The sequence below is a fragment of the Musa acuminata genome, chromosome BXJ3-7, assembly GCF_036884655.1.
Source record: "Musa acuminata AAA Group cultivar baxijiao chromosome BXJ3-7, Cavendish_Baxijiao_AAA, whole genome shotgun sequence".
In the NCBI taxonomy this organism is placed as follows: Eukaryota; Viridiplantae; Streptophyta; class Magnoliopsida; order Zingiberales; family Musaceae; genus Musa; species Musa acuminata.
The window spans coordinates 3,660,868-3,683,240 of NC_088355.1; the positions used below are offsets into that span (position 1 = coordinate 3,660,868).

The 22,373-nt window shown below is 36.7% G+C and overlaps 3 protein-coding genes and 1 non-coding gene across 9 annotated transcripts; 3 read left to right on the forward strand and 1 right to left on the reverse strand.

Annotated features, from left to right (window-relative positions):
- Positions 1–1,077: 1,077 nt before the first annotated feature.
- Positions 1,078–8,226, forward strand: LOC135643866 (protection of telomeres protein 1a-like). 4 transcript variants are annotated; one of them, XM_065161249.1, is made up of 11 exons: positions 1,105–1,245; positions 1,544–1,664; positions 2,657–2,793; positions 3,403–3,592; positions 3,711–3,778; positions 3,856–3,944; positions 4,510–4,788; positions 4,871–4,947; positions 5,438–5,496; positions 7,275–7,430; positions 7,791–8,226. In XM_065161249.1, the coding sequence occupies exons 3-11, from the start codon at positions 2,680–2,682 to the stop codon at positions 8,004–8,006; spliced, it is 1,248 nt and encodes a 415-aa protein (XP_065017321.1). In that variant the 5' UTR covers positions 1,105–1,245; positions 1,544–1,664; positions 2,657–2,679; the 3' UTR covers positions 8,007–8,226. The 4 variants fall into 4 exon arrangements, with proteins under 4 accessions (XP_065017319.1, XP_065017322.1, XP_065017321.1 ...); XM_065161248.1 differs by having other exon boundaries at positions 1,581–1,664; XM_065161247.1 differs by lacking the exon at positions 1,544–1,664 and having other exon boundaries at positions 1,078–1,245.
- On the forward strand, positions 1,525–1,628 carry LOC135643894 (small nucleolar RNA snoR113). Its single transcript, XR_010498383.1, has one exon. It is a non-coding gene; the product is annotated as a small nucleolar RNA snoR113 (small nucleolar RNA).
- A 357-nt stretch (positions 8,227–8,583) lies between the features above and the next one.
- On the reverse strand, positions 8,584–12,592 carry LOC103990611 (protein MODIFYING WALL LIGNIN-2). Its single transcript, XM_009409817.3, has 3 exons — positions 12,157–12,592; positions 9,325–9,527; positions 8,584–9,183 (listed from the first exon to the last, which is right to left on the reverse strand). Exons 1-3 carry the CDS (start codon positions 12,250–12,252, stop codon positions 8,865–8,867), a joined length of 618 nt encoding a protein of 205 aa, XP_009408092.2. The 5' UTR covers positions 12,253–12,592; the 3' UTR covers positions 8,584–8,864.
- Positions 12,593–15,613: 3,021 nt separating this feature from the next.
- LOC135581913 (cyclin-dependent kinase F-4-like) lies at positions 15,614–21,573 on the forward strand. 3 transcript variants are annotated; one of them, XM_065159675.1, is made up of 19 exons: positions 15,614–15,736; positions 16,569–16,915; positions 17,008–17,138; positions 17,208–17,492; positions 17,577–17,655; positions 18,015–18,083; positions 18,167–18,256; positions 18,337–18,475; positions 18,958–19,060; positions 19,153–19,205; positions 19,293–19,359; positions 19,808–19,916; positions 20,075–20,140; positions 20,252–20,320; positions 20,415–20,484; positions 20,579–20,698; positions 20,816–20,847; positions 20,930–21,005; positions 21,156–21,573. In XM_065159675.1, exons 4-19 carry the CDS (start codon positions 17,485–17,487, stop codon positions 21,401–21,403), a joined length of 1,398 nt encoding a protein of 465 aa, XP_065015747.1. In that variant the 5' UTR covers positions 15,614–15,736; positions 16,569–16,915; positions 17,008–17,138; positions 17,208–17,484; the 3' UTR covers positions 21,404–21,573. The 3 variants fall into 3 exon arrangements, with proteins under 3 accessions (XP_065015747.1, XP_065015748.1, XP_065015749.1); XM_065159676.1 differs by having other exon boundaries at positions 17,008–17,133; XM_065159677.1 differs by lacking the exons at positions 16,569–16,915; positions 17,008–17,138; positions 17,208–17,492 and having other exon boundaries at positions 15,659–15,736.
- The last annotated feature ends 800 nt before the right edge of the window (positions 21,574–22,373 follow it).

The following is a 22,373-nucleotide window of genomic DNA, read 5'->3' on the forward strand; positions in this document are numbered from 1 at the left end:
GGGATACTTGGGTTTCATTCATTAGGAATCCTCACCCCGTCCTCATAGGCCGAACGTCCTCATAGGCCGAACGAGAGACAAATTGATAGTATAATTAGTAGATCTGCCTCTGAGAGACAGTTCCTCGACTCGTAAGGCTTAAGGTAAAACGTGTTTGAGTGAGTTAAAAAAACTTGACTCACATGATAAGAAACTTGTTATTGTGAGAGGCACAAAGCAAAATATGCCTGAGATATAAGAGTAAAAAAAATCCAATCCATGTGAGAATAAACACATTATAACAAGAGGCACGAGACTAAACATTCCGAGGTATATGAGTCGAAAAAACCCCTCTTGTGAGAAGAAGCCCACCATGGCGAGTGGCACAAAAGAAGAGGTGTCCTAGGTATGTTGGTTGGGAATACTCGACCTACTTAGAACCCTCAAGTTATAAGTCAAGTTAGGTTGGAAAAGTCCGACTCACCTAAAGCGAGGCTTGCCCAAGTCATGAAGGTTGAAAAAACCTAATCCTCATAAGGCTAACTCAAGGTGGAGAAGTTGGGCACCAACCCCCTCTATGCCCGAGGTGGATAGGTCAAACGCCAACCTCCTCCATTAACCAAGGTGGAGAGGTCAGACATTGATTTCCTCTATGCTCGAGGTTGGTAAGTCAAGTGTTGACCTCTCTCTTTACTCAAGATGGAGAGGTCGAATACCTTGACTCTCACGTTGTTCAAGGTAGGGAGGACGAGCTCCCCAATCCCTTTTTTTTTTTTTTTTATGTATCTAAAGTATTTGATGTTATATTTTCTACCGTTAGGCACCTCTATTTTCCCTTAGAGAAGTGATTAATATGTTAGATGAGCCAAGCATTATGTTTGAAGACCCTCGTCAAAGAGCTCCAAAGACACGTCTTTAGGAGAGGACAAACGATAGAAAAGATAACATCGATTAATCACTATTCTGACAAAAAACCAATAACAGAGGAATTAAACCAAGAAATAAACGTCGGTAATAACGTCAAATGTTAGGGGCTTTTTCAAAAAAGTATATGATTCTCTATATAAGCCTCGTTCCCTTTCCAAAGAATTCGAACTGGAAAGTGGCGCCGTTTTAGGGTTTCCCGAAGGAAGATGGAAGAGAGGGGTCCCTCGGTGGACTCCGTCTACCTCCCGATCAGGGACGCCAGGAATTGCATCCACGAGAGGGTGAATATCTTCGCTGCGGTCTCCTCGATCGGGGCCGAGAAGAAGAGCAGGGGAACCGGTGCGTTTTGCTTGCTCGTCTCCGCATCAATCTTTCCAATTCTTTTCTCTAGCCGTTCTTTCTCGAGTTATTGGGGTTTTTTATTCGCTTTGCTCGATTGTCTCCGCATGAAAGCTATGGCTCTTTCCATTTCTTATCTCCGCATGTACTTTCATGAGTTCTTGGGGTTTTTGATTCGTTTTGCTCGGTTGTCTCTGCATGAAAACTATGGCTCTTTCCATTTCTTATCTCCCCCCTGTACTTTCATGAGTTCTTGGGGTTCTGAATCAAGATTTTCGCTGGCAATGATGACAAAAAGGCCGGACTCACAGCTGCCCTGGACATTCTTGTTTCAGTTGGTAGTAGAATGATGTGACTTGTCGTGAAGGTGTTAGCTGAGCCAGCTGGTTGTTCCATACGAGTAAAGTTCTTATTCGAAGGTATCTTGTGTTTTGAGCGAATAATTTTGTTAAGACCTCATTACTTGGAGTATTGAATAAAGTTATTTACTGAAAATTGAACCTAACCTAATGTTCCCTTATGGAATTAGGGTTCGTAGTATGTTTACAAGTAAGTTTCTAGTGTTCAAGATTGCACCATGATTAATCTACAAATGAGGTTTCTTAAATGTCATTACTCAGTGACACTATCACTTAAGTTTATGGACTAGTAATGGAATGAAGTATATCTGTCTCACTGGCTTATCTAATTGTGCCCTTTTTTCTCCGGAGCAGGTATGTAAGAAATAGGTGAGAACCAAGGCATGAACCTTGGGTTTCCTGCAAGATGCAATTCGAGTTTGCTGTTTTGATCTTTTTGTCTATTATCTACAGTGGAAAGTTGATCTAATCTTTTTTTCCAAAATGGGTAAATAAGATTCAGTACTAATCAAGGTTCGGACCTTGATTTTCCTGCAAGATGCAACACGTGTTTACTGTTTTAATCTTTTTCTCCATGATCTACAATGTAACATTCAGAAATCAAGTAGGAGATGAGTTTTGGACTACTCCTCAAGCGGAATCTAAGTAGGAAGTTTCTGCTACTAAGTTTCTGACTACTGTTCCATCAAATATCGCTGGTCCTTTTTCTTTAACGTGTCTGTTTCATTTTCGTACGATGTTATTTTATTTTGATAATGCAGTTCCTGATCCCAATGTTGAAAGTTGGGTGCTGATATATTCTTTTGTGAATTCTTATATTATAGTCTTTCTTGAACTTCATTAGACAACTACTTTTTTTATTTTTGGAGAACCATAGGACAGCGTCAAGTTACTTAGCCTTGATTTAGACAATTAATCATTTTTATTGTTTTGTTGGTCATAAGTGATTTTAAGATGTACTGTAATCCCAAAACATTTGCTAATCAGATTTTTTACCTAAAAATTTTCAGATACTAAATGTATGTCAACTACTATTGGTATTTTCTTTGCAGACTATGTTGTGTCACTAAAGATAATGGATCAGTCTTATATGGAACCTGGGATTTCAGTGAATTTTTTTGCTGAAGATATGACAAAGCTACCACATGTCAGGGCAATTGGTGATATTATTAGTCTTCAGAATGTTGAGGTAGCTGCTAACATCAGCAAAATTATCATTGGTGCATATTACATTACTGCATTCTTTAGTTTTAGCTGTATGTGGGTTATGATCCTTCTTGACTAAAACATCTTTAGCTTCTATTGTGTGTTATATAGAAATACATTCCTCTGGTTCTTTTTATTTATTCAAAGTATTGTTTCCTTAAGCTTACAAGTTCAGACTTTGGTGAGCTTTGAAATTAGGCCACTGTAGTCTCTTCCCTCGGATACTTTTGCCATTGCTGAAAGATGTGAATGTTGAAAGTTCAGTTAGGTAAATTCAATATGTGATATTTACACAGTTTTATTGTGTTTTTCCACATTATTTTCCTTAATCAGGTACATCCATACACCCACATCAAGATTTCAGTTTCAATTGTATAAGTCCAACAGGTGTCTGTTTATCACATCAGTACCCAGGAGTGCCTCTGTAGTTTACTCAAATTGTTTATGACATATGTTTAACAGCTCTTTTTATATATATGGCTAGAATGAAAATTTTAAAACTCAAATTGTTTATGACATATGTTTAACAGCCCTTTTTATATATATGGCCAGAATAAAAATTTTATATCTCACATTGTTGCACATTATCCAGGTGAGAATTCACAGAGGAGATGTTTATTGTGTTCACAATAAGAAGTTTTCTGCCTTCGCTCTGTTTCAAGGGAAAACAACATCTGGCTTGATTCATTATCAGAAATCAGCGAAGTATCATGCTACCAATCATGATGATGAATTTTTGTCACAAATAAGGACATGGTTGCTTGATAATCCGCCTAAAGCAGGTTTTTGTTTTTAACAAACAATTTTCTATATTTCCCATACATCCTCTTTCTGCTAATGTATGTGATATTCTTCCTTATTCTTTATTGTGTTATTTGATTACTCTCCTTTTTCCTCTAGTTGGGAAAGATGTGCCATTGTTGCTGCGTAGGATTAAGTTAGATCTTGCTTTTGATTTAGTTTGCAAGGTAAGCCATTTCTTCCAAGCATTGCTTGTTTAACTGAAAATTTTATGCATATATGTATGACTTCTTGCTTCCAAAAGGTTCTTCATGTTTCTGAAACTTCTAAAGGGGATTGGATGCTCTTTGTGTGGGATGGAACTGATACTCCTCCAGCAAAATTACAGTTTGAGTATGTCTTTTATTCTAATTCATTGGTTAGCTTAATCGTACCGCATTGTTTAAATTTGAACTGTCAATGCCAAAATTCTGCTGCTGCAAACTAATTAATTTTCTGATGACTGATGTAAGTTATTAATTTGCATAAACTCATGATGGTTGGTTGTCGCTGTCAAGCAAGGAAATGGTGTTGCATTGAACTATCTTATGGCTCATCTAGTTCTGTAGTTTATCTGGACTTGTTGGAATGTATGAATCAGCCTGAAATTGTGTCTACCATTTGGGATTTTATAATTTTTCTATAATGATGCAACTGAGAATTTAATGACTAGTTCCTAACCTATGTTTATGTAGTAGTTAAAAAAGGAATATGTAAGATTCAAGTGAAAATAATTGTCAATTACTATAGTCTCAATGGGACTAAATGGTAAAGATGATGATCAAGCTAACCTGATGGTTAGTTACCGTTAGTATATCTCATGTTTTTCTTGCCTATGTTTTTGCTTGTCTCACAATATTAGATATCTGATAATTGCTGATGACGGATTGAAATTTTGTTTCTTGTCATGGGATAACAGTCTTGAGCTTCAAGGGGAAAGGCCATGTTCTTTACATGTTGAAGAGTTGCCTCTTACAATAGAGGTTTTATGCACATTTCCTCGTGTTGGTTCAGTCTTAAGAGTATTTGCTAGCAAGTCTTTTAAAGTGATAACACATCTACATGGTGGTAATCAGTGGGTCAAGTTATGTAATATGATCTGTGGGTTGCATGATGGTATGTGGAATGGCATGCTGCAACCTTGTAGTGAAGTCCTTCTTTTGTCTGATGAAGACTCGATTGCAAGGGAACATTTAAAGTAATTACTTTTCTTTTTCCATACACTTAGATCCATTCTTTTCTTATTAAGTTTAGTTGAGTGGACTCTTTTTGTCAAATAGGACATATGATCGCCGCCTTGCAACTGCATTGGAAAATTATCCTATGACAAGCTTTCCTGCACCTTCTCATATTACAGGTTATCAGAATTTTTGTTGGAAAATTGAATATGAAGTTCTCTGATATCTTTTTGTTGTTTAATTTTCCTTGTGCAGATGTACTAACTTCCTTTTGGTTTTATATACATTTAATTTTAACCAATTATTTGGTTGTGATAGTAAGTAAAGAATGGCAACTACTTTAGGAGTTTTTGCCCATCTTGAGATCAGAATTTTCTAGATTTCTCATAATTGATGTGAAACGATAATTTAGTTGAAGACGTGAAGCAATTTTTATGATATGATTAGGAAACAATAAGAATATTATGTTTTGTTATAAACTATCCTTGCCCTCTTTCTCCCTAAAACAAATCATTACCTGGTGTGGTAATTTATCTGAACCTTTTTATTTTGACATCATTCTGCTCACCTTTTACATCATTTTGAAACATATTATTATTCTACTTGCAACTTTTTACTTTATTTTGGATCATATTATCTAACCTTTTGTTTTCTTTGATTTCTCCTCAGTGCTGGATTATGATTACAAGCCATATACAACTTTGATAGAATCCCTCAGTCATCCAGAGGTCTCCTTATTTGTTGCAATGAAAACTTTATTTGTGTTGACTAGCATTATGTATCTTTTGCTATGCACAAGGAAATTTGTAAATTCGTAAAAGAAATGTTAATGAGTATTGAGCAACAAAAATAAGAAATTACCTCAAGGTTAATCTGGAAAGGTTCTAGTGCTTGAGACTCTTGCCAACTTTGATAGTCTTTCAACTTATCCAGGGGTCTCCTTATCTGTTGCATTGAAAATTATGTTTGTGTTGCCTGGCATGCTGTTTCTTTTTCTATGCACAAGTAAATTTGTAAATTCTTGAAAGAAATGTTGGTGTGTTTTGAGCAATAAAAATAAGAAATTATTTCAAGTCTAATCTAGAAAAGACTCCCGCCAATGTGGAGTTGTTTGAAAAGGATAAGGTACACATTTTTTATTTGCATAGAGAGGGTTTTTTCATGAACCAGTTCTTGAAACATCAAGCTTCAAAGGAGTCTTACAATGCCAAGGTCTTTCATGTTTGAATGTATCTCATTCAAGCAATTATATGTTGTGATGATTGACATAGTTGACATAAATTTTGTCGAAAATCAAGGGAGTGAAAACTTAACATTGATATAGTTGATTTTATAAAGATACATAAGAAATTGTATGAATTAAATTAGAAACTTTGGCTTAGTTGTTAGAACTAAAACCTGAAATCGTATAGAAGTCTCTCTATAGTAGCATCATAGTCTTGCTTGACATACATGTCAATTACACTAATTTTTAGGCCTTTCTGTTTTCATTCTACATTGAAGGGGTCACTTTAATTAGTGTAAGCCTAAGTGTGATTATGTCATAACTGGTAACAAAGTTAATTATCTTGAAATTCAATTTGTCCTCTTGTTCATAGTGTTTCTACTTTTTAAATTCTTTCTTTGGGTGATGATGGTAGATGTCATAATTCAATTAGAACACTAAATCAATAAGTGTATTTCTTATTGATTTTTGGGCTGAAGTGTCAAAAACATCCTGTTAGATTCTGTCGTTGAGATGAAAATAGATGTCCAATTACTCCAGAGTCCATTAGTTGTATTTTTTTAATCTAGTTTTAGGAGTTCTAGAAGGACATGAAAATCTGAAAGAAAGCTCAACTAGAAATTAGGAGAAGCCTTTTATATGATTCCGCTCTAAGAATATGTATTAGTTAAACATATAAAACGGAGGGGACTGCCAATTGGGATATTTGCTTGTATGAAGCACTGCTAATAAAAGAGTGAACATTTTAATGCCTGAAGGGACTTTCCTGTCTGTCTTCTCTACTTTTGTCCTGCCTCTGACGTTACTTATTCCCACCTCTTTTATCTATATACTATCTTAAAACTTCTTTCAGAAGATTTGTTGTGTTTATTTGTGTTTTGCATCAAACAGTCCTCCAAAGATACTGTGTAAAGATCAAATGAGAGCTTAAGTTTTGGACCACCAGATCGTTCCACTTCCTGTTTATGTCACCCTGAGAAATAAATACAAAATTTTGGAGTGTTGATCAAATGATTCTGTTGAATGTTCCAGACTACATATTTCATGCATTATTTGTTCAATGGAAATATCTGTTGAATGTTTGTGTACCCTTTAGTTTGTTTATATGAACTGAGATAAGGATTTTAAGGAAAATGAATAATCACCTGACTGCTTCTGTTCATATTCCAGGAAATTATTTTTTTTTCTACTGGATTTAACCTTTCTAGCAGTCTCTGTTCTGCCTGTGCTACGTTGAAGTAGAAAGATGCTCATACATGTGTTGGATGCTTTATGGTGCAGGTGACACATAAGTGCATGTGCATTGTGCGAGTGGTGGCAGCATATCCTTGGCAAGCTAAGGACCTTCGTTCCCCAGTTACGGGGCACTACCGTATTAGATTTACTGTGGAAGATCCAACAGCAAGAATTCATGCATACATTTGTGGAGAAGATGGGGTACTTTCTTTCACTCTCAGCATAAAGCAAATATTGTATCACTAGTAAATGTAGGCAATTAGTAGTTTGATTTAAAAATCACCTTGAAATAGTGGGAAAATCTGCTGGTTTATGTAAGGTAACCATTATAGGTTAGGAAGCACCGACATGACAGTATGGATGCCACAGTGCGCTTATTCCGAAATAGATCTGCATGCATTAGACATGTGTTGGCATTTTTTGCTACAAGTACAATAAATTTTTTGGGTCTTATCACTTGGAATTTTTGTTTAAGCAGCTATTCAGTGTGTTTCTTTTTCTTTACATGAAACGAACATATGTTTGACTGTAAGCTCTGGTGTTTTGTCTCATACTGATCAGGTAAAATTTTTCGAAGGATACCCAACCACGGAAGTATTAACTAGCAAGATGGACAAGCTACTCGGTATAACTGATACTGATGGACAAGCAGGAAGTGATGATGGTGTTAGAAATCCACCATGGGTGTGGTGCTGTTTAAAATCTTATTATTTGGATGAAAACAATCCTCGAGGAAGCCAGAGATATCGGATATTTAGCACGACACTAGTTGGGTGAAAACATGTTTATTACCTACCCCATCTCAAAAAAGAATTGTGTTATAATAGCATTTTAGACGTATCATGTAAATGTTGCAACTCCCTTCACCTGGGCATGGATGCCAATGCCATGTTTTGTTTGCAGTGGGCATGGACGTCCTTGTATATTTCTTGTTAGATATTTGTTCAAAACTCTCGAGCTTCGTGTGAATGAATGAATCATCTTCTCCCCGTGCGTACGTTGAAGAGTTGTTGATGGGTTTTTTTTTATTCCCTGCAAACATAACTGAAGAAGATGGAATTCAAGTGTGAACTCATGGATTGAATGTCTGATTAGCAAATACTTTCAATTGTGGACTCTTACACAAAACATTTCATGTGTGTGAAGAGGTAGGTTGCTTTCAATATTGAGCAAACCTGGGGTTGACTGGAGACTTTGATTTCTGAAGGAGTCGGTGGACGAGATTTATTTCAAGGGGACCACGCGTGATCGAGTTTGGTAAATATCATCCTGAGCTTTGCAGCTGCTGTGGTGTTTTGTCGTTAAATGGGATCTTCCTCGTCTGTGATCTTTAACAGGAAAAGTTATACAAACCTCAAAGAAAGAAATATTAAGTTTAGCTCCGGCATAGTACACAAACAAACCTCAAAGAAATGCAGCCAATACCAGACAGACCACGAGCAAGCAACGTAGTTTCAAAGAAATGTAAAGAGTTTACCTCTGGCAAAGTACAAAATCCTTTCATTATGGACATAGGTATCCGGTGTTACATCTAATACCTGGCTCAGCATAAGATACAATAAGACAGCCCGAGCAGAGAATCCCAGGGAACAGCGAGCCGAGTTTGAGAGAGCAGCTAGTGTGTGTTGTCCAACATCAGGGGAACTGCTGCCGGTTATACGTATCCTCGTGCACGAAGACGGGATTTGCCTGAGCTGGTGGGATCTGAGGATGTGCCATCGCAATGCCCCCTTGGTTTTGGTCCACACCCCAACTTTGTGCATTCTTGGATGACAAGGCAACGTAGTAAACAATGGCAAGGGCGACGCTGGCAAGGGACAGCACCGCCCCGCCCGAGAACACTCCGGACTTCACCACGTAGCAGTAGTCTCCAAAATACATCCTTTCTTGACCCCGCTGGTCGTTCAAGGCAGCACCCGTCAACAACAGAAGGAACGCTATTATGAATGAAACCCTGCATTATTATGAGCGTTAAACTTGTTCACTATTTGCATCATCTCATCTTCTATATATGATCTATGTGAAGACTTTGGAACGACTAATCTCTGCCATATTTGACAGACACCGATAATTAAGTTTCGGTTCAGAAACTTACCAAGAAGCAACGAAAGAGATCAACCCTAGGGTCCAGTTGGTGCCCGATGGATGAGGATGCTTCTTGCAACATATGCACCCGGCTACGGTGTTTATTATCGCCTGCGCCATCATAAGAGCCAATGCTGATATCAGACCCAGCGCTAATGCTGGGCTCTTTGGATACACACATTCACCTCCTGTTGTTGTTTGGACATCAGAAGCCTGCACGGTTGAGAATGAAGTGAATTAACATGTGCACACTATGTTTGCCGCATGAACTTACTACTGCTGGCATCTTATAACAAGTTATGCTGATTGGAAGTTTGAGCACTTTTTATTTAGGCAGTACCAGAGAAATAATAGAACAATTTAATGGCTCTAGAAAAGTTTACCATACAAATTGCATCATGGGATATCTAAAAACCGGTAGCTATTACCCTCTTTTCCTTTAACCTCAACCAGTGAGTCTCACAATTTTACTTTGGTTGGCCCTATGGATCATGGTGTGGCTCATCAAACTGGTAATAAGTCACAACATGGTCTCAGCTTGAAATATTGGCAGCATAATGACCTAGCAGACAATTGGTAGTAGTTAAACATATCGAATTCACCCATCAAACAGTCTATGCATGATGAGGGTGACCAACCAACTGAAACAGACTAGAAAACAAGAAGAGGGGAGAGATCAAGAACAGAATTATATGCATATCTAATGAAATCATGCATAAAGTACACAGAACATCTCCAATAGTAGGCTGTTCTTTTTTTTTTTTTTCATAAAATGCTTCTCTCTGGTTCATGATGAGTATCTTTCCAGAGCCATCTGATCAAAAGCTCCGTCTATGAATGATAGCCATAAGACAGCCAAGATCACTATTCCAACTTTAATGCTCCAAATCATTCATCAGCTTTTAGAACAGACAAAACCAATGCTTCCATAGATTTCAAGCTATGTAATCGCCATTTAAGTAGCTACATGTAGTTCAATCAAAGTCCAGGGAATATATTACCTGCAATTCCATGATCCTAATTTCGCAATTAACTCATTCTTAATAACAAAGCAACCATTACAATACTAAATCCCTCATCTACTTTCAAGAAGATTAAACTAAAATTAGACTTAAAACGGGGAACAATGTTTTGTGATGGAAGGGTAAATGGCTGTGGATAAAAATAAAACAAAAAATGGTCGAAGAATATTAATAAAAAAAAGAAAGTTTTACATTCGTTAAAAGGAAGTAAAGTAAAAGATATGCCTAACATCGATCCCGACCTCAAAATTTTGAATTCATCATCATCCTACATCATCAGTTTCTTGATCCTACCAAACATTCTGAGGAACATTTTCTACAAATCAGCAATACTCTTTTTCCTCCTTACACGTTCAAGAGAATCAAGACTGTTTTGAATCATTTCCTGACCATGCATCCCTTCCAAATTCCGTAGCCACAAGCTTTAAAAACTCTGAACGGTTCCCTCACCCTTAAATTCTTCCAAGAAACTTAGTTTCTTCGAGTACGATACAGAAAATGGTAGCTAAATTGCATTAGTAAAAATGAACAATTCAAACAAAGGCTGTTTTCGACCAAGATTCCCTGATTGATCCTCATCGAGTAGCATTTCTCGAGATCTCTGAACTATAATTGCATCCAACGAGAAGATGGACTTCGGATATATAATTTGGACAGCTTCCGACATTGGTGAAATCAACACATCACCTTACTTAAATATAGACAAACCATTTGAAAACTACCAAGCATCAAGATCCCGTTCTTAACCACTAAACCCCTTTCAGGAATCCACGATAAGGAAGGGAAAAAACAAGAAAAACACAATAGCCCTTTATCGATTGCACAATCCTAGTCAAACACCCAGCTCTGCACCAAAGCAACGAGTTCCTGGTCCATTTAGAAGCTAACATGAGATCCAAGTAAGAACAGAAACCCAAGATGAATAATTTGCTTGAAGCCATTTTTGACCCCCATCATGTAGCATTGTTTTGAGATCTTCGAACTATAATTGGGTCCAACAAGAAGATGGACTTCAGATATCTAACTTGGACAGCTTCCAACATTGGCGAAATCATCACATCAACTTACTTTAAAATAGGCAAGCATTTGAGAAATTAACCTCCAAATAGACCACTTAACCACTATTACACCACTAACAGGCAGTACATGTTAAAGAGAAGGAAACATCAGGAGAAGTAACAAGATAAAAGACAAAGAAAACACCATCAAGCATCAAGATCACAACTCCTTCCAACAATACACACAAAAAGGAGGGAAAAGACAAGAAAACACAAGTAGCCCTTTGCCTGATTGCACTCTCGTAGTCAAAGGCCCAACTCCTCACGAAAATAACAACTTCCCGGTCCATTTATAAGCTAATATCAGATCCAAGAAAGAACAGAAACCAAAATGAATAATTGACCCCCATCAAGTTGCATTGTTTGAGATCTTTGAATTATAATTGGGTCCGACAAGAAGAGGGACTTCAGGAACAGGACATGGACAGCTTCCAACATTTGAGAATCTCTAGGGTATAAGAAATACGTTACCAATCCTACACCACTAACAGAGAACATGTTGAAGAAAGACGGAAACATCAGGAGAAGTAACAAAAGGGAAGAAGCATCAAGATCCCATTTCCTCCCATAATACACAAAACCTATAGCTATTTGCCGATTGCACGAACCTAGTCAAAGATCCAACTCAAATAAACATCAGATCCAAGAGGTAACAGAAAGCAAGCAGTCGCTGCCAACGAACTCCCTATTCAATAACACCAACGCAAAGAACAAGAAACCGAATCTTGAAGGGAAAACCGAAGGGAGGGGAAAGGTGAGGACCTTAGTCCTGGTGGCCTCGGCTGCAAAGGCGAGCGCCGCGGAGAGGAGCCCCAGGAAGCCCACGGCCACGCAGACCACCATCACTTTCCTCTCCATCGCCCTCGCCCTACCAAAAACCCTCTCTCTCTCTTTTCCTCCACCTCCTCCTCCTCTTGATCTCCTCTGCACTATGACCAGAGAAAGAAACAGACGGGAGATTCTCCTCTCTCTCTCTCTCTCTCTCTCTCTCTCTCTCTCTCTCTCACATACAGAAATAGACGGTAGCTTCTCCCTTTCTATTGAAAGAAATTGGCGGGAGCTGCTCCTTGTTCTTGAAAGCTCGCTTCGGCTCCTCGCCGTCGACCTCCTCTGCACTACGGCCAGAGCAAGAAATTGAACGAGGGAGCTCCTTCTTGTGCTTGGAAAGCTTCCTTCCCCTCCCCCCCTCCCTCCCTCTCTCTCTCTCTCTCTCTCTCTCTCTCAGGCACACACCGGTGGTTGGGGAGTGTGCAACGATAAAGTAAAAGGAAGTCCAATGTGAACAGAACCAGAACCGTCTCTTCCTTTGTGTCACTATATGACACGCTCGCCTTTTTATTTCGGGTTCCCTCTTGATCGCACGAAAAATAAAGCGGATGATAGCATGATTTTTGATTTTTTAACCTTGAGATTCGTGCTACATTTAATAAATAGTTTTTTGTTATTTTATATCTTATTTTTTTTATTTTTTTTAAAAATAATATCTCTAATTTAAAAATATTATAATATTTCGGTCATCATAATAAAGATATTATGAAATAATATAAGTATTCTATATAGACTCTTAATCTTAATTAAATTAATTATAAGTCTAAAAATATGTTATCATATTTCGATCATCATAATAAAAATATAATAAATATGAATAAATAAATAAATAAAAATAGAAGATGTGAAATGATTTTACTTCGAATCTCACGGTGTCCTTTTACAATATGTTATTGGGACTAAAAGTGATCACAAGCAAGTGTGTTCATGTGACACCATATGACGCTTTTCTCTTTGGGAACCTACAAACACCAACTTGTCATTACAAAGTGCATGAACTCACCACGAGGCTAATCCAACCCCAAACATGACTTTGGAATATTAGGCAATAGTTTATGCCTAATGTGACCTTGCTACATAAAGATTGATTATTATGTGTTGGATTCTGCCTTATTATATATTATCTTTTACGTTTGCACCCTATTAGTATCATGATTTATGTAATTAATGTTAGGAACGGGATCGACACTAAGAGGGGATGAATTAGTACAGTGATAAATATTATATCGGTTATAGAAATTTCTTCGTACATTGAAAATCGATTTCGGAAACTTAACTTGAAACACGTTCGTAAATATATTTGAAAGCAGTTTCATCATCAAAATCCAAGAATCAATGCTTAAAAAATTTAAGTTACGATCGTTATAACTCTAAAAGTGAAATAAAAAATCTTATTTATCATAATATCGTCATCTACATTGAAGAAAAATACAACACGTGATACCACGTGTTGGATCGATATAAAAATAATGAATAAAAAGATAATTTTAATATCCTTTTTTTACTGAGATATTAAAATTATTTTTTTTATCGATAAAATTATTAAAAACTAAATAGATGTTAAAATTATCATTTTATCTATTACTCGCATATGTATCTAACATATGATGTCAAATGTGATTATTTATTTTATTTTTAAATTTATAGAGATCTTATTATAAATTTATAAATATAAAGCTCGTGATATTAATATAATTACAAGAGTTAATGTATAATTAACCCTTTCTCCAAACCATTTAGTTCCGATGCAACGTGGGTTGGAATGTTAGAACAAAGAATTATTATTTAAGTCTGAATGGTCAACTAGTAGCATACCCAAAATTCTTGGTGCAACAAGAAAGTCAAACCCAAAAGGTCAAACTAAAAATCTCACATTTACTTTCTAGAAAGTGAAACCAAAACCTTTTTTTTATATCAAGTTAAAATGATGTGATAAAATGCATATACATACATACATTATAGTTGAATAAGCTTCATTTTGACATGGTTCAGGTTGACCAAGTATTTCTAATAAAATTGACTAAGTCAAAGATAACAAAAATTAATATTCAAACTGAAAAAAATCGATCTTATTCAATTAGCTCGATCTGAATTGTTATTTCTACTACTTACATCACAAAAGTCAAATAAATTGTGAGATTAATTTTTGAGAGTTGATTTATGAGACTCGTACATACATACATAATGTCGGCTAACTAACCTATCAACTTTGTTTGGTCTAAACCACTGATCAAAATACTTAAGCTGAAGTTCACTCATCATACTCTTATAAGTCAATCTTAATCTTACCCACTTTCGATGTGGGACTAATCAGGATTGTTATACATATGGTATTAAAATGTAAAATGAATATAGAGAATAATTTAATACGATCAAGAAATGTTGATTAGGTACGAAAGAATGAGCTAAGATCCCAATGATCAATGTGAAGAACAAGTGTGTTTTTTATCATCCAATCCTACCTGCATAGTATCTTTGGCCTGCTTTCATTTCATAGTCAACGCTGATACAATCATTAAATAATTGAAGGCTTTCTGGTATTCTGATTTCATCCAAAGAGATTCCTTCCTTTAATTCCATGCAGCAAGTCATCACTCTAACCTAAAAACCCACTAAGCTAAGCTCCAAGATTAGAAGATTCTTTGTTAGGTCATTGTTTTTAAAGGTCATCAAGGATTTTAGGAAGACTAAAATCGATAAGAAGATGACCAATAAGTACTTTGCTCATCAAGATAGTACCTCTCTCTCTCTCTCTCTCTCTCTCTCTCTCTCAAACTTATGCAAAATTTGTCATAGAAGCTATTCCTCCTTATAAATTTCATATCATTAACCTCAATATAAATCTTCTATATTCCTTCCAACTGAGCTGCTTTGATTCCTTGGAGGATTGCTGTGACTCCACTGTATAGAGAGATAGAGAGAGAGAGAGAGAGACAGACATGTAAACCTAATTTTGCCTGAGAGACACTAGAGGACAGGAGAAAGAACAAGGGAGAAGGTTTGTGATCTCAATCCCCAACTAGTAAATATCGACAATATTTATCATCGAATTAAGAAGTGACGGGTTTTGATAGGACCATTTGTCTTTGATTAAGCTCAGTCCCACTGCAACAATAATGATCGTTCTTTTACGCTAATAATTGAGTTCTAAATGATTCCATATCCGCGGCTGCGGTATTATACTATTCCCACGGTGTAAGTTATACTTTAACTCATGCTGAAAAGAAATGCGGGTTGGTTACCCGAAACTTACACGCGTTGTGACTGGGCAGATTTAGTGAGCCCCACCTGAAACACCGCCGGTGGGTGCTGGAGAAGTGTCGCTGCGGGTACCATTTATGTAAACTACTCCGGCGGAGCAAGATATCCACGGCGCCTGGGTATAAACTGCTCGACCGCGCCGCCCTCTCCCCGTACCTCTTCGTTCGGCCTCCGTATTGTATTGGTATTGCTTCGCTCTTTTGGTCTTCGCTCACGGCGGGAGGGGAGGATTGGTCTGCTGGAAGACCGCAAGGTATCGATCCGATTCCGATTAGTGACTTATCCATGTTGATTTTGCTTCTTCCCATTGGATCTCGGTGTCCTCTTCTCGATCTGCGGTGGTGGTGGTGGCAGTGGTGGTGGATCGAACCCTACGGTCCCGATGGCCCGATTAGGATTAGGAACCTCCAACTGTGTTTCGTGGAGTTTCGGGACTGTGATTTGAGGGGGAATCTAGTGGATCTAAGGAATTTTCGTGATCGAAAGGGGTTTGGTCTCTCGATATATGGTTTCATTGCTTCTTGATCCTTCGATGATATATATGCTGGAGGTGTGGCTATGTTTGTTGATGCCGTTGGTCATCAAGAAAGAGATCTAGTTTAATATAAGCATATGTTGATGACTTCATACATGGTTTGTATGCTAAAAAAAACACATGATCTATATATTACATGATCTGGTTGCTTATACTGATAATTTGTTAGGTGGATATCGTATTCTTTTAAGCATAACGTATGTCCTTGATTTATGGATGCTTTTTGAAGTATGCAATTACCTTGTTACTTTTTAGGTTCAAACTAATGTATGTAAGGTCGAGATTGTTTGTATCTAATCAAGAATAACCACTGTGGTGCATACTGAAATCTCTGTCAATTTAGTCGCTTAATTATTGAGGAAAATTGATTTTTGAGGTTCGCATATCCCTGAAATGGTTTTCAAATGTTTAGCCATACTCCATGAAATAGAAACAGTCAGTTAATGAACATTGTTCTATTCTGGACTTGCGAGCACATCTTTAATCAATATTGAGACAAGCTTTCTCTTAATTTGTATTGGTAAAACTTTTGGTCCCTTTGTTTTGTCAGGTCACCTGATACATGGAGCAAGTGTGTTTTTTGTTACTTTCTATTAAGTGCCGAGTTTTATCTCTTGATGGAGTTATTGACTGGAGGCTTTCTGTGCATGGAGCCTTCCTTCTCATCTTTTTCATCAACTGCACATAGAAGCTTGCTACTGTTCTACGACCTTCAAAGGCGGCCATGCAGCTTTTTTTTCTGATGTTGGGGTAGTGTTAATAGTGCAGCCTTGTAAGCTGACTTTGCTGCACGCAAGGTCTTCATGCTATCAACAGCTTTTGGCGTATCCATCTTTCTTTAAGTTGTCGATGCAGCTTAAGTTATCATGATCCTATTGCACAAGGATAACAGTGCTGGTATGATTTAGGAGATGGCTTTCTTATATTTCAGACCTTTTATTTCATACTTTAACCAATGAATTTTGGGCTTTTTTTTTTTTTAATCTCAGGTGTCATTTCCACCATATCTGATCCTACTTCGTCATCGTTCCATCCATTGGATCTTGTTTTTTGAGTTCCATTGGAGGTCATGTATGCCTTTAATCGAGCATGAATCAACAATGGGTCCTAAATCGGTTAGGTATCTACATAAGTCATGCTTGACTCTTGCACTTATCAAGTGATGACTGATACCATTAATATACTACAGGAAAGATTTTGGTGCTCACACCTTTTGCCTAGTGCAACGGGATGTAAATGTTTGTCCAGGAACTATACCGACAAGCATTGACAAAATAGTGTTTCTGAGTTAGTCCATCAGGATGATTCTATGCTCCCCCATCGTCTTTGAAGTTTTGCCTAGTGTTTCCTTGTCCTCAGAAGTTCATTTCAATCATAAGTGTTTCAACAGGTGTGAAATATACATTGTGCTTAGGCACCCTTCTCTTGAATAAGACAGACTGTAGTGATTATATATTCAGCAAAAGATGGAAAGGTGAGTTTTCTTTTTATATCTGGTGGGATTTTACTGCTAATGTCAGTAAGTTATATTCAATAGGGATTTTTACCTTGGCTGCAGGTACAGGGTAGCCAAGGAAGTCGGAGATGGAACCTTTGGGACTGTTTGGCAAGCAATAAACAAACAAAGTGGTGAAGTGGTATGTATTTTTTGAGAAACTAACATGCCACTACGTTAACCATCTATAACCTTGCTTTGCCTAAGTATCGTGGATATGAACAGTACTTTTTGATTATATTTGATTCCCCTTAAATGCTTATATTCTTCCACTAGCGGATTTAAAAAAACAGAGCCAAATGCTACAGACTATATCCTTCTTTTGGGGTTGCTGGGGTGTGTGTGTGTGTGTGTGGTTGGTTGGTGAGGTTGAGTATGTGGGGAGACTGTTTGTCAGAACTTATTCATTTTGGAATGAAGTTTCTATATTTCATACTGTTAATGCAACTATGGTCACCACCACTAGATTGTTACAGGATGAATGACTTTTGGTATTGACAGGTTGCTATCAAGAAAATGAAAATAAAGTACTACTCTTGGGAAGAATGCTTAAATCTCCAGGAAGTTAAGGTAACTTAAGAACTTAATGTGTGAATGATGCTTTTTCCTCTTTTATACTCTCATGACACACAAAGGATTTAAATATTTTCCAGTCTCTGCGAAGGCTGAACCATCCGAATATCATCAAGCTCAAGGAAGTCATTAGAGAGAATGATACGTTGTACCTAGTGTTCGAGTACATGGTATGTCTCTGTGGTAGCTTTCTTTTTGCTTTCTGAATCTTTTTTGACAGCTGATTTTAATAAACTTTTTTTTCTGTCAGGAGTGCAATCTTTATCAACTTATGAAAAAAAGGGGCAAGCCCTTCACAGAGGTTGAAATCCGGAATTGGTGCTTTCAGATATTTCAAGCTCTGGCTTATATGCACCAACGTGGTTATTTCCATCGTGATCTGAAGCCTGGTACTGCACTCATTTTTGGAGATTCTTTCTGATATATATGTGTGCTTATTATTAGCTCACTGTTTTTGTCACAGATAGCATACTTTAAATGGAGTCTAACAAGCATGAGTTGTATTTGATTATTTAGCTCAGACTGAAACAGCTTATGTACTTTGGCCATTTATATGAATGTCCTAAGAAAACGGTAGCCTAGCACACAAGGCTCCCATTAATGTGGATTTTTATTAATGTTCTAGGTAGCCCAAATGTTCATACTAGTCTTCACTCCCAAACATTTTCTTTTGGTTTATTATGCTTTTGATTGGTGGACTAGACTTGGATCAGATACATCCTGGAGCAACTTCTTTCCTGGCTTTCCCAACTGCACAAGTCGATAAATTTCATTTGAGCTTTTTATTCCTCTGGCATCTGCTGACCAACAGAGCTATGTCACATTCTGATCGGGATGGCCTTCTGCTAAATAAGATTTATGTCTTTCTCAGAGAACATACTGGTAACAAAGAACATTCTAAAGATAGCAGATTTTGGCCTTGCTCGTGAAGCCTCTTCAAAGCCACCATTCACAGAATATGTCTCCACACGCTGGTAAGCATGTTTGATTATTCACATACGCTGTCTTACCTTTTCTAAGTTAACTTGGTTCCTTATCATAATTGTGTTATTTGTTGATGATGTAGGTACCGAGCCCCAGAAGTTTTGCTTCAATCTTCTGTTTATGATTTTGCAGTTGGTTAGTGCACTAGAATTGTCTCCTGTTGAATATTAATATTTTTTTTCTGTTATATGCAATTGTGATCAACTTCCATTTCAACTTTAGATATGTGGGCAATGGGAGCTATCATCGCTGAGCTTTTCACACTCTGTCCCCTTTTTCCTGGATTGAGGTACACCAAATGGAAGAAAAAGCAATGTGTTGTATTATTTAACATATGAAGTGGTATTAAAGGCCCCCTCTACTCATCCCACGATTTACATTTTGGTTATAATATGTATCATACCGAGTGAAAAGAGGTTTTTTTCCCCTTAAACAAGTTCGATGTCAAACTTGCAAGCTATGCAGTCAATTCCTCACCACAACATCAGTGAATTTAAGGCCGGAGTTGTTGTTTGCATCCTTTTGAAGTCATCTAATTAACTTGGATTTTTTTTTTTTGTCAAGACCATCATCTGAAGTGTGATTAAGAGCTGTCTCAGTCTTGCTTTGTTTGTCTTGGTTATTGTCGTCTTTTACACTTTTGACAAGCATGGTACATGGGATGAATAATCGGAATTCTACTGCAACTTCATCTTTTTAATATAATGCTTATGTAGCTTATTTGGCTTATCATTCAGTGAGGCAGATGAGATCTACAAAATTTGCAGCGTCATTGGACCTCCTAATAGGAACTCCTGGGCTAAAGGATTGCAACTTGCAGATGCTATTAAATTTCAGTTCCCACAGGTTGTATGTTGCTTCATTACATGTTCCAATCTGTATATGCCTTTTGTTATTTTCAGTGTTATTGGTAAAAATCAGTGATCAGCATGCTCAGAAATATTTCCTTTTGATTTTGATGTCATAAAAATAATTGAAGCTCATTTTCTCTCCCTCTATGTCAGTTAGCGAGTGTTCCTCTTTCTCTGCTAATTCCTTCAGCCAGCCAGGATGCGGTAAACCTCATCTCGGTAAGCCTGATCTCAGATAAGTCTGCATTTAAGAGTGAATGTAGGTATGAGATATGAGTTCCTTCAAAGATGTTCAGTTAGGGTTATAATTTGTTTACTTTTATTTGACAGTCTCTTTGTTCTTGGGATCCCAGTAGAAGGCCCACATCTGTAGAGGTCCTTCAACATTCTTTCTTCCAGGTTATATGTTGTAAATTGCTCATCTTGAACATGATTCATTCAGACGGGTACGAGTACAAAAGTAGGTTCTGACACATTTGTCACAATATGACAGCCGTGCTTCTACATCCCACCATCCCCTCGTGTTAGGTTATCAGTGGGAGCTCCAAAAACATCTCCATCTGGTTTTCTCTTCTTCTTTCTCCACCTTTTTCACTTTTGTTGTCACTATTACGACAATGCAACTCTCTTGAACTAATTCGTACTCTGTACTTCTAGTTATCATGAAAGGAGTTTTAGAATCAGAGGCTGCTAGAAGATATTCTCTGGAAGTTTTGTCCAATGCAAGAATGTCGAGCAATTTATCATTTACAAATGTAAATGAGTCCTCAAGGACAGGTGATTTTTTTTCTTTGTTCTTTTTCTTTTTTGTTCAGGGTTAATCCATCCGATCCTGTTACTCAATGGATTTGCCCTTCCAAAATATTTCCGTTAACCATGTTTGTCATGTGGCAGGTGTTCAAAGGAATATCAAGATGAGTCACCAGGTAGAGAGTATTTTAATTGCCACCTTATATAAGAATATATTTTTTAAGTTTAGTCTCTGATCCCTTCTAATTGTAATTACAGGAAAACAAGAATGAAAGATTTGATACAAATGATATTAAACCATATAGACATCAACCAGCTGCAAGAAACACTCCTGGTATGTTTTCATGGTTTTAATTTCCGACATTTCTTTTCCTATTATCTTTGTGCTCGACTTGGATGAGTTGGTAAAGCATTATATTAATTTTTTATTACCCAGAGAATAATTTTTTTTCTGTTTTTATTAAAAATTCTATTTTTATGTCAGGATATTCCCGAATGACTTGTAATGTGGTTGAGAAATTGGCTCACTTGACGGTGAGTCCAAACAGAGATTCACATATTGCTGGGAAAGCACCAAATCTGAACCTGCGTCCAGCGAGGGAGCCATCTCAGCTAGTGACACAACCTCCTGCCTTGAAATCTGGTATATGGCACGGGCGCACTGCTTTACTTGGCCGACCTAATGATATTCCAGCAGCTCGATGCTACCATGCAAGAAAAGTTGCAGGCTAAGGACTCGTAGCTGCCCTACAATAAAAGTCAAAGCTAAGAACTTGTTTGGTTTATTACATAAAAATTTCTTCGTGTTGTTGGTGACGACCTTTGACTACGGTTGCTTATTACGATATATTATATTTTTTATATGTGATATTTCTTAGCTATCCAAGGCTCAAATCTATAAACATTACTGTTCTACCAATGATACTGTTGAATATTTCTCTTTATTATTGGATAATCTCAGAAAATCCTTTTGCCCTTTCTATTTTAACTATCCAACTTTTAGATCTTTCCATCTGATTGATCGCTATTTGTCAAATAATCTTCATATTTCATAACAGCTTTTTAATGTTGTATTTTTAGTCATTTTTAATTATCTTTAATCTACCTTTTTACTATTAACATGTGTTTTCTATTTCAACTATCGCTAAGATCTTATAATTTTAGATGTTCTTTAATTTTTATTCTATAATTAAGTTTTTTTATATTAGACATTTTATTTTATTTTTAAATTTTTTATTTCTATCGTTGTCCTTTTTTTTAAACCTTTGTTTGCTTTCTACGTCCTATTTTTTAAAGTTTAGTTTTTCGTTTTCCATGAATAGGATCAAAGTGAGATGAGAAGGGAAGAAGTTAATTTCAATATTATTTAGTGGATATTAATTTTCTAGGACAGCACAAACGATTTGTTTTTCTCTTTTTTAAACTTTGGTAAAAAAAAATATTTAGCCTTTGAAGCAGAGAGATTTTCAGATAATTTCCATTTAAAATTATTTTTAAATTAACTAATTATTATCATTTAAAAAAAAGACTTATTTGTAGAATAAATTTTGATAATAAAATGATATTTTTGGGTGAATTTTTGAGAAAAATCTCTAAGTTTGAAAATTTGTTACAGCAGCTTAACTTGTGTTTGAATATTTAGCCTTTGTTTGATTGTTACAGCAGTTTGAAAAATCGCTTTTTGCACATTCCATAATTCTCC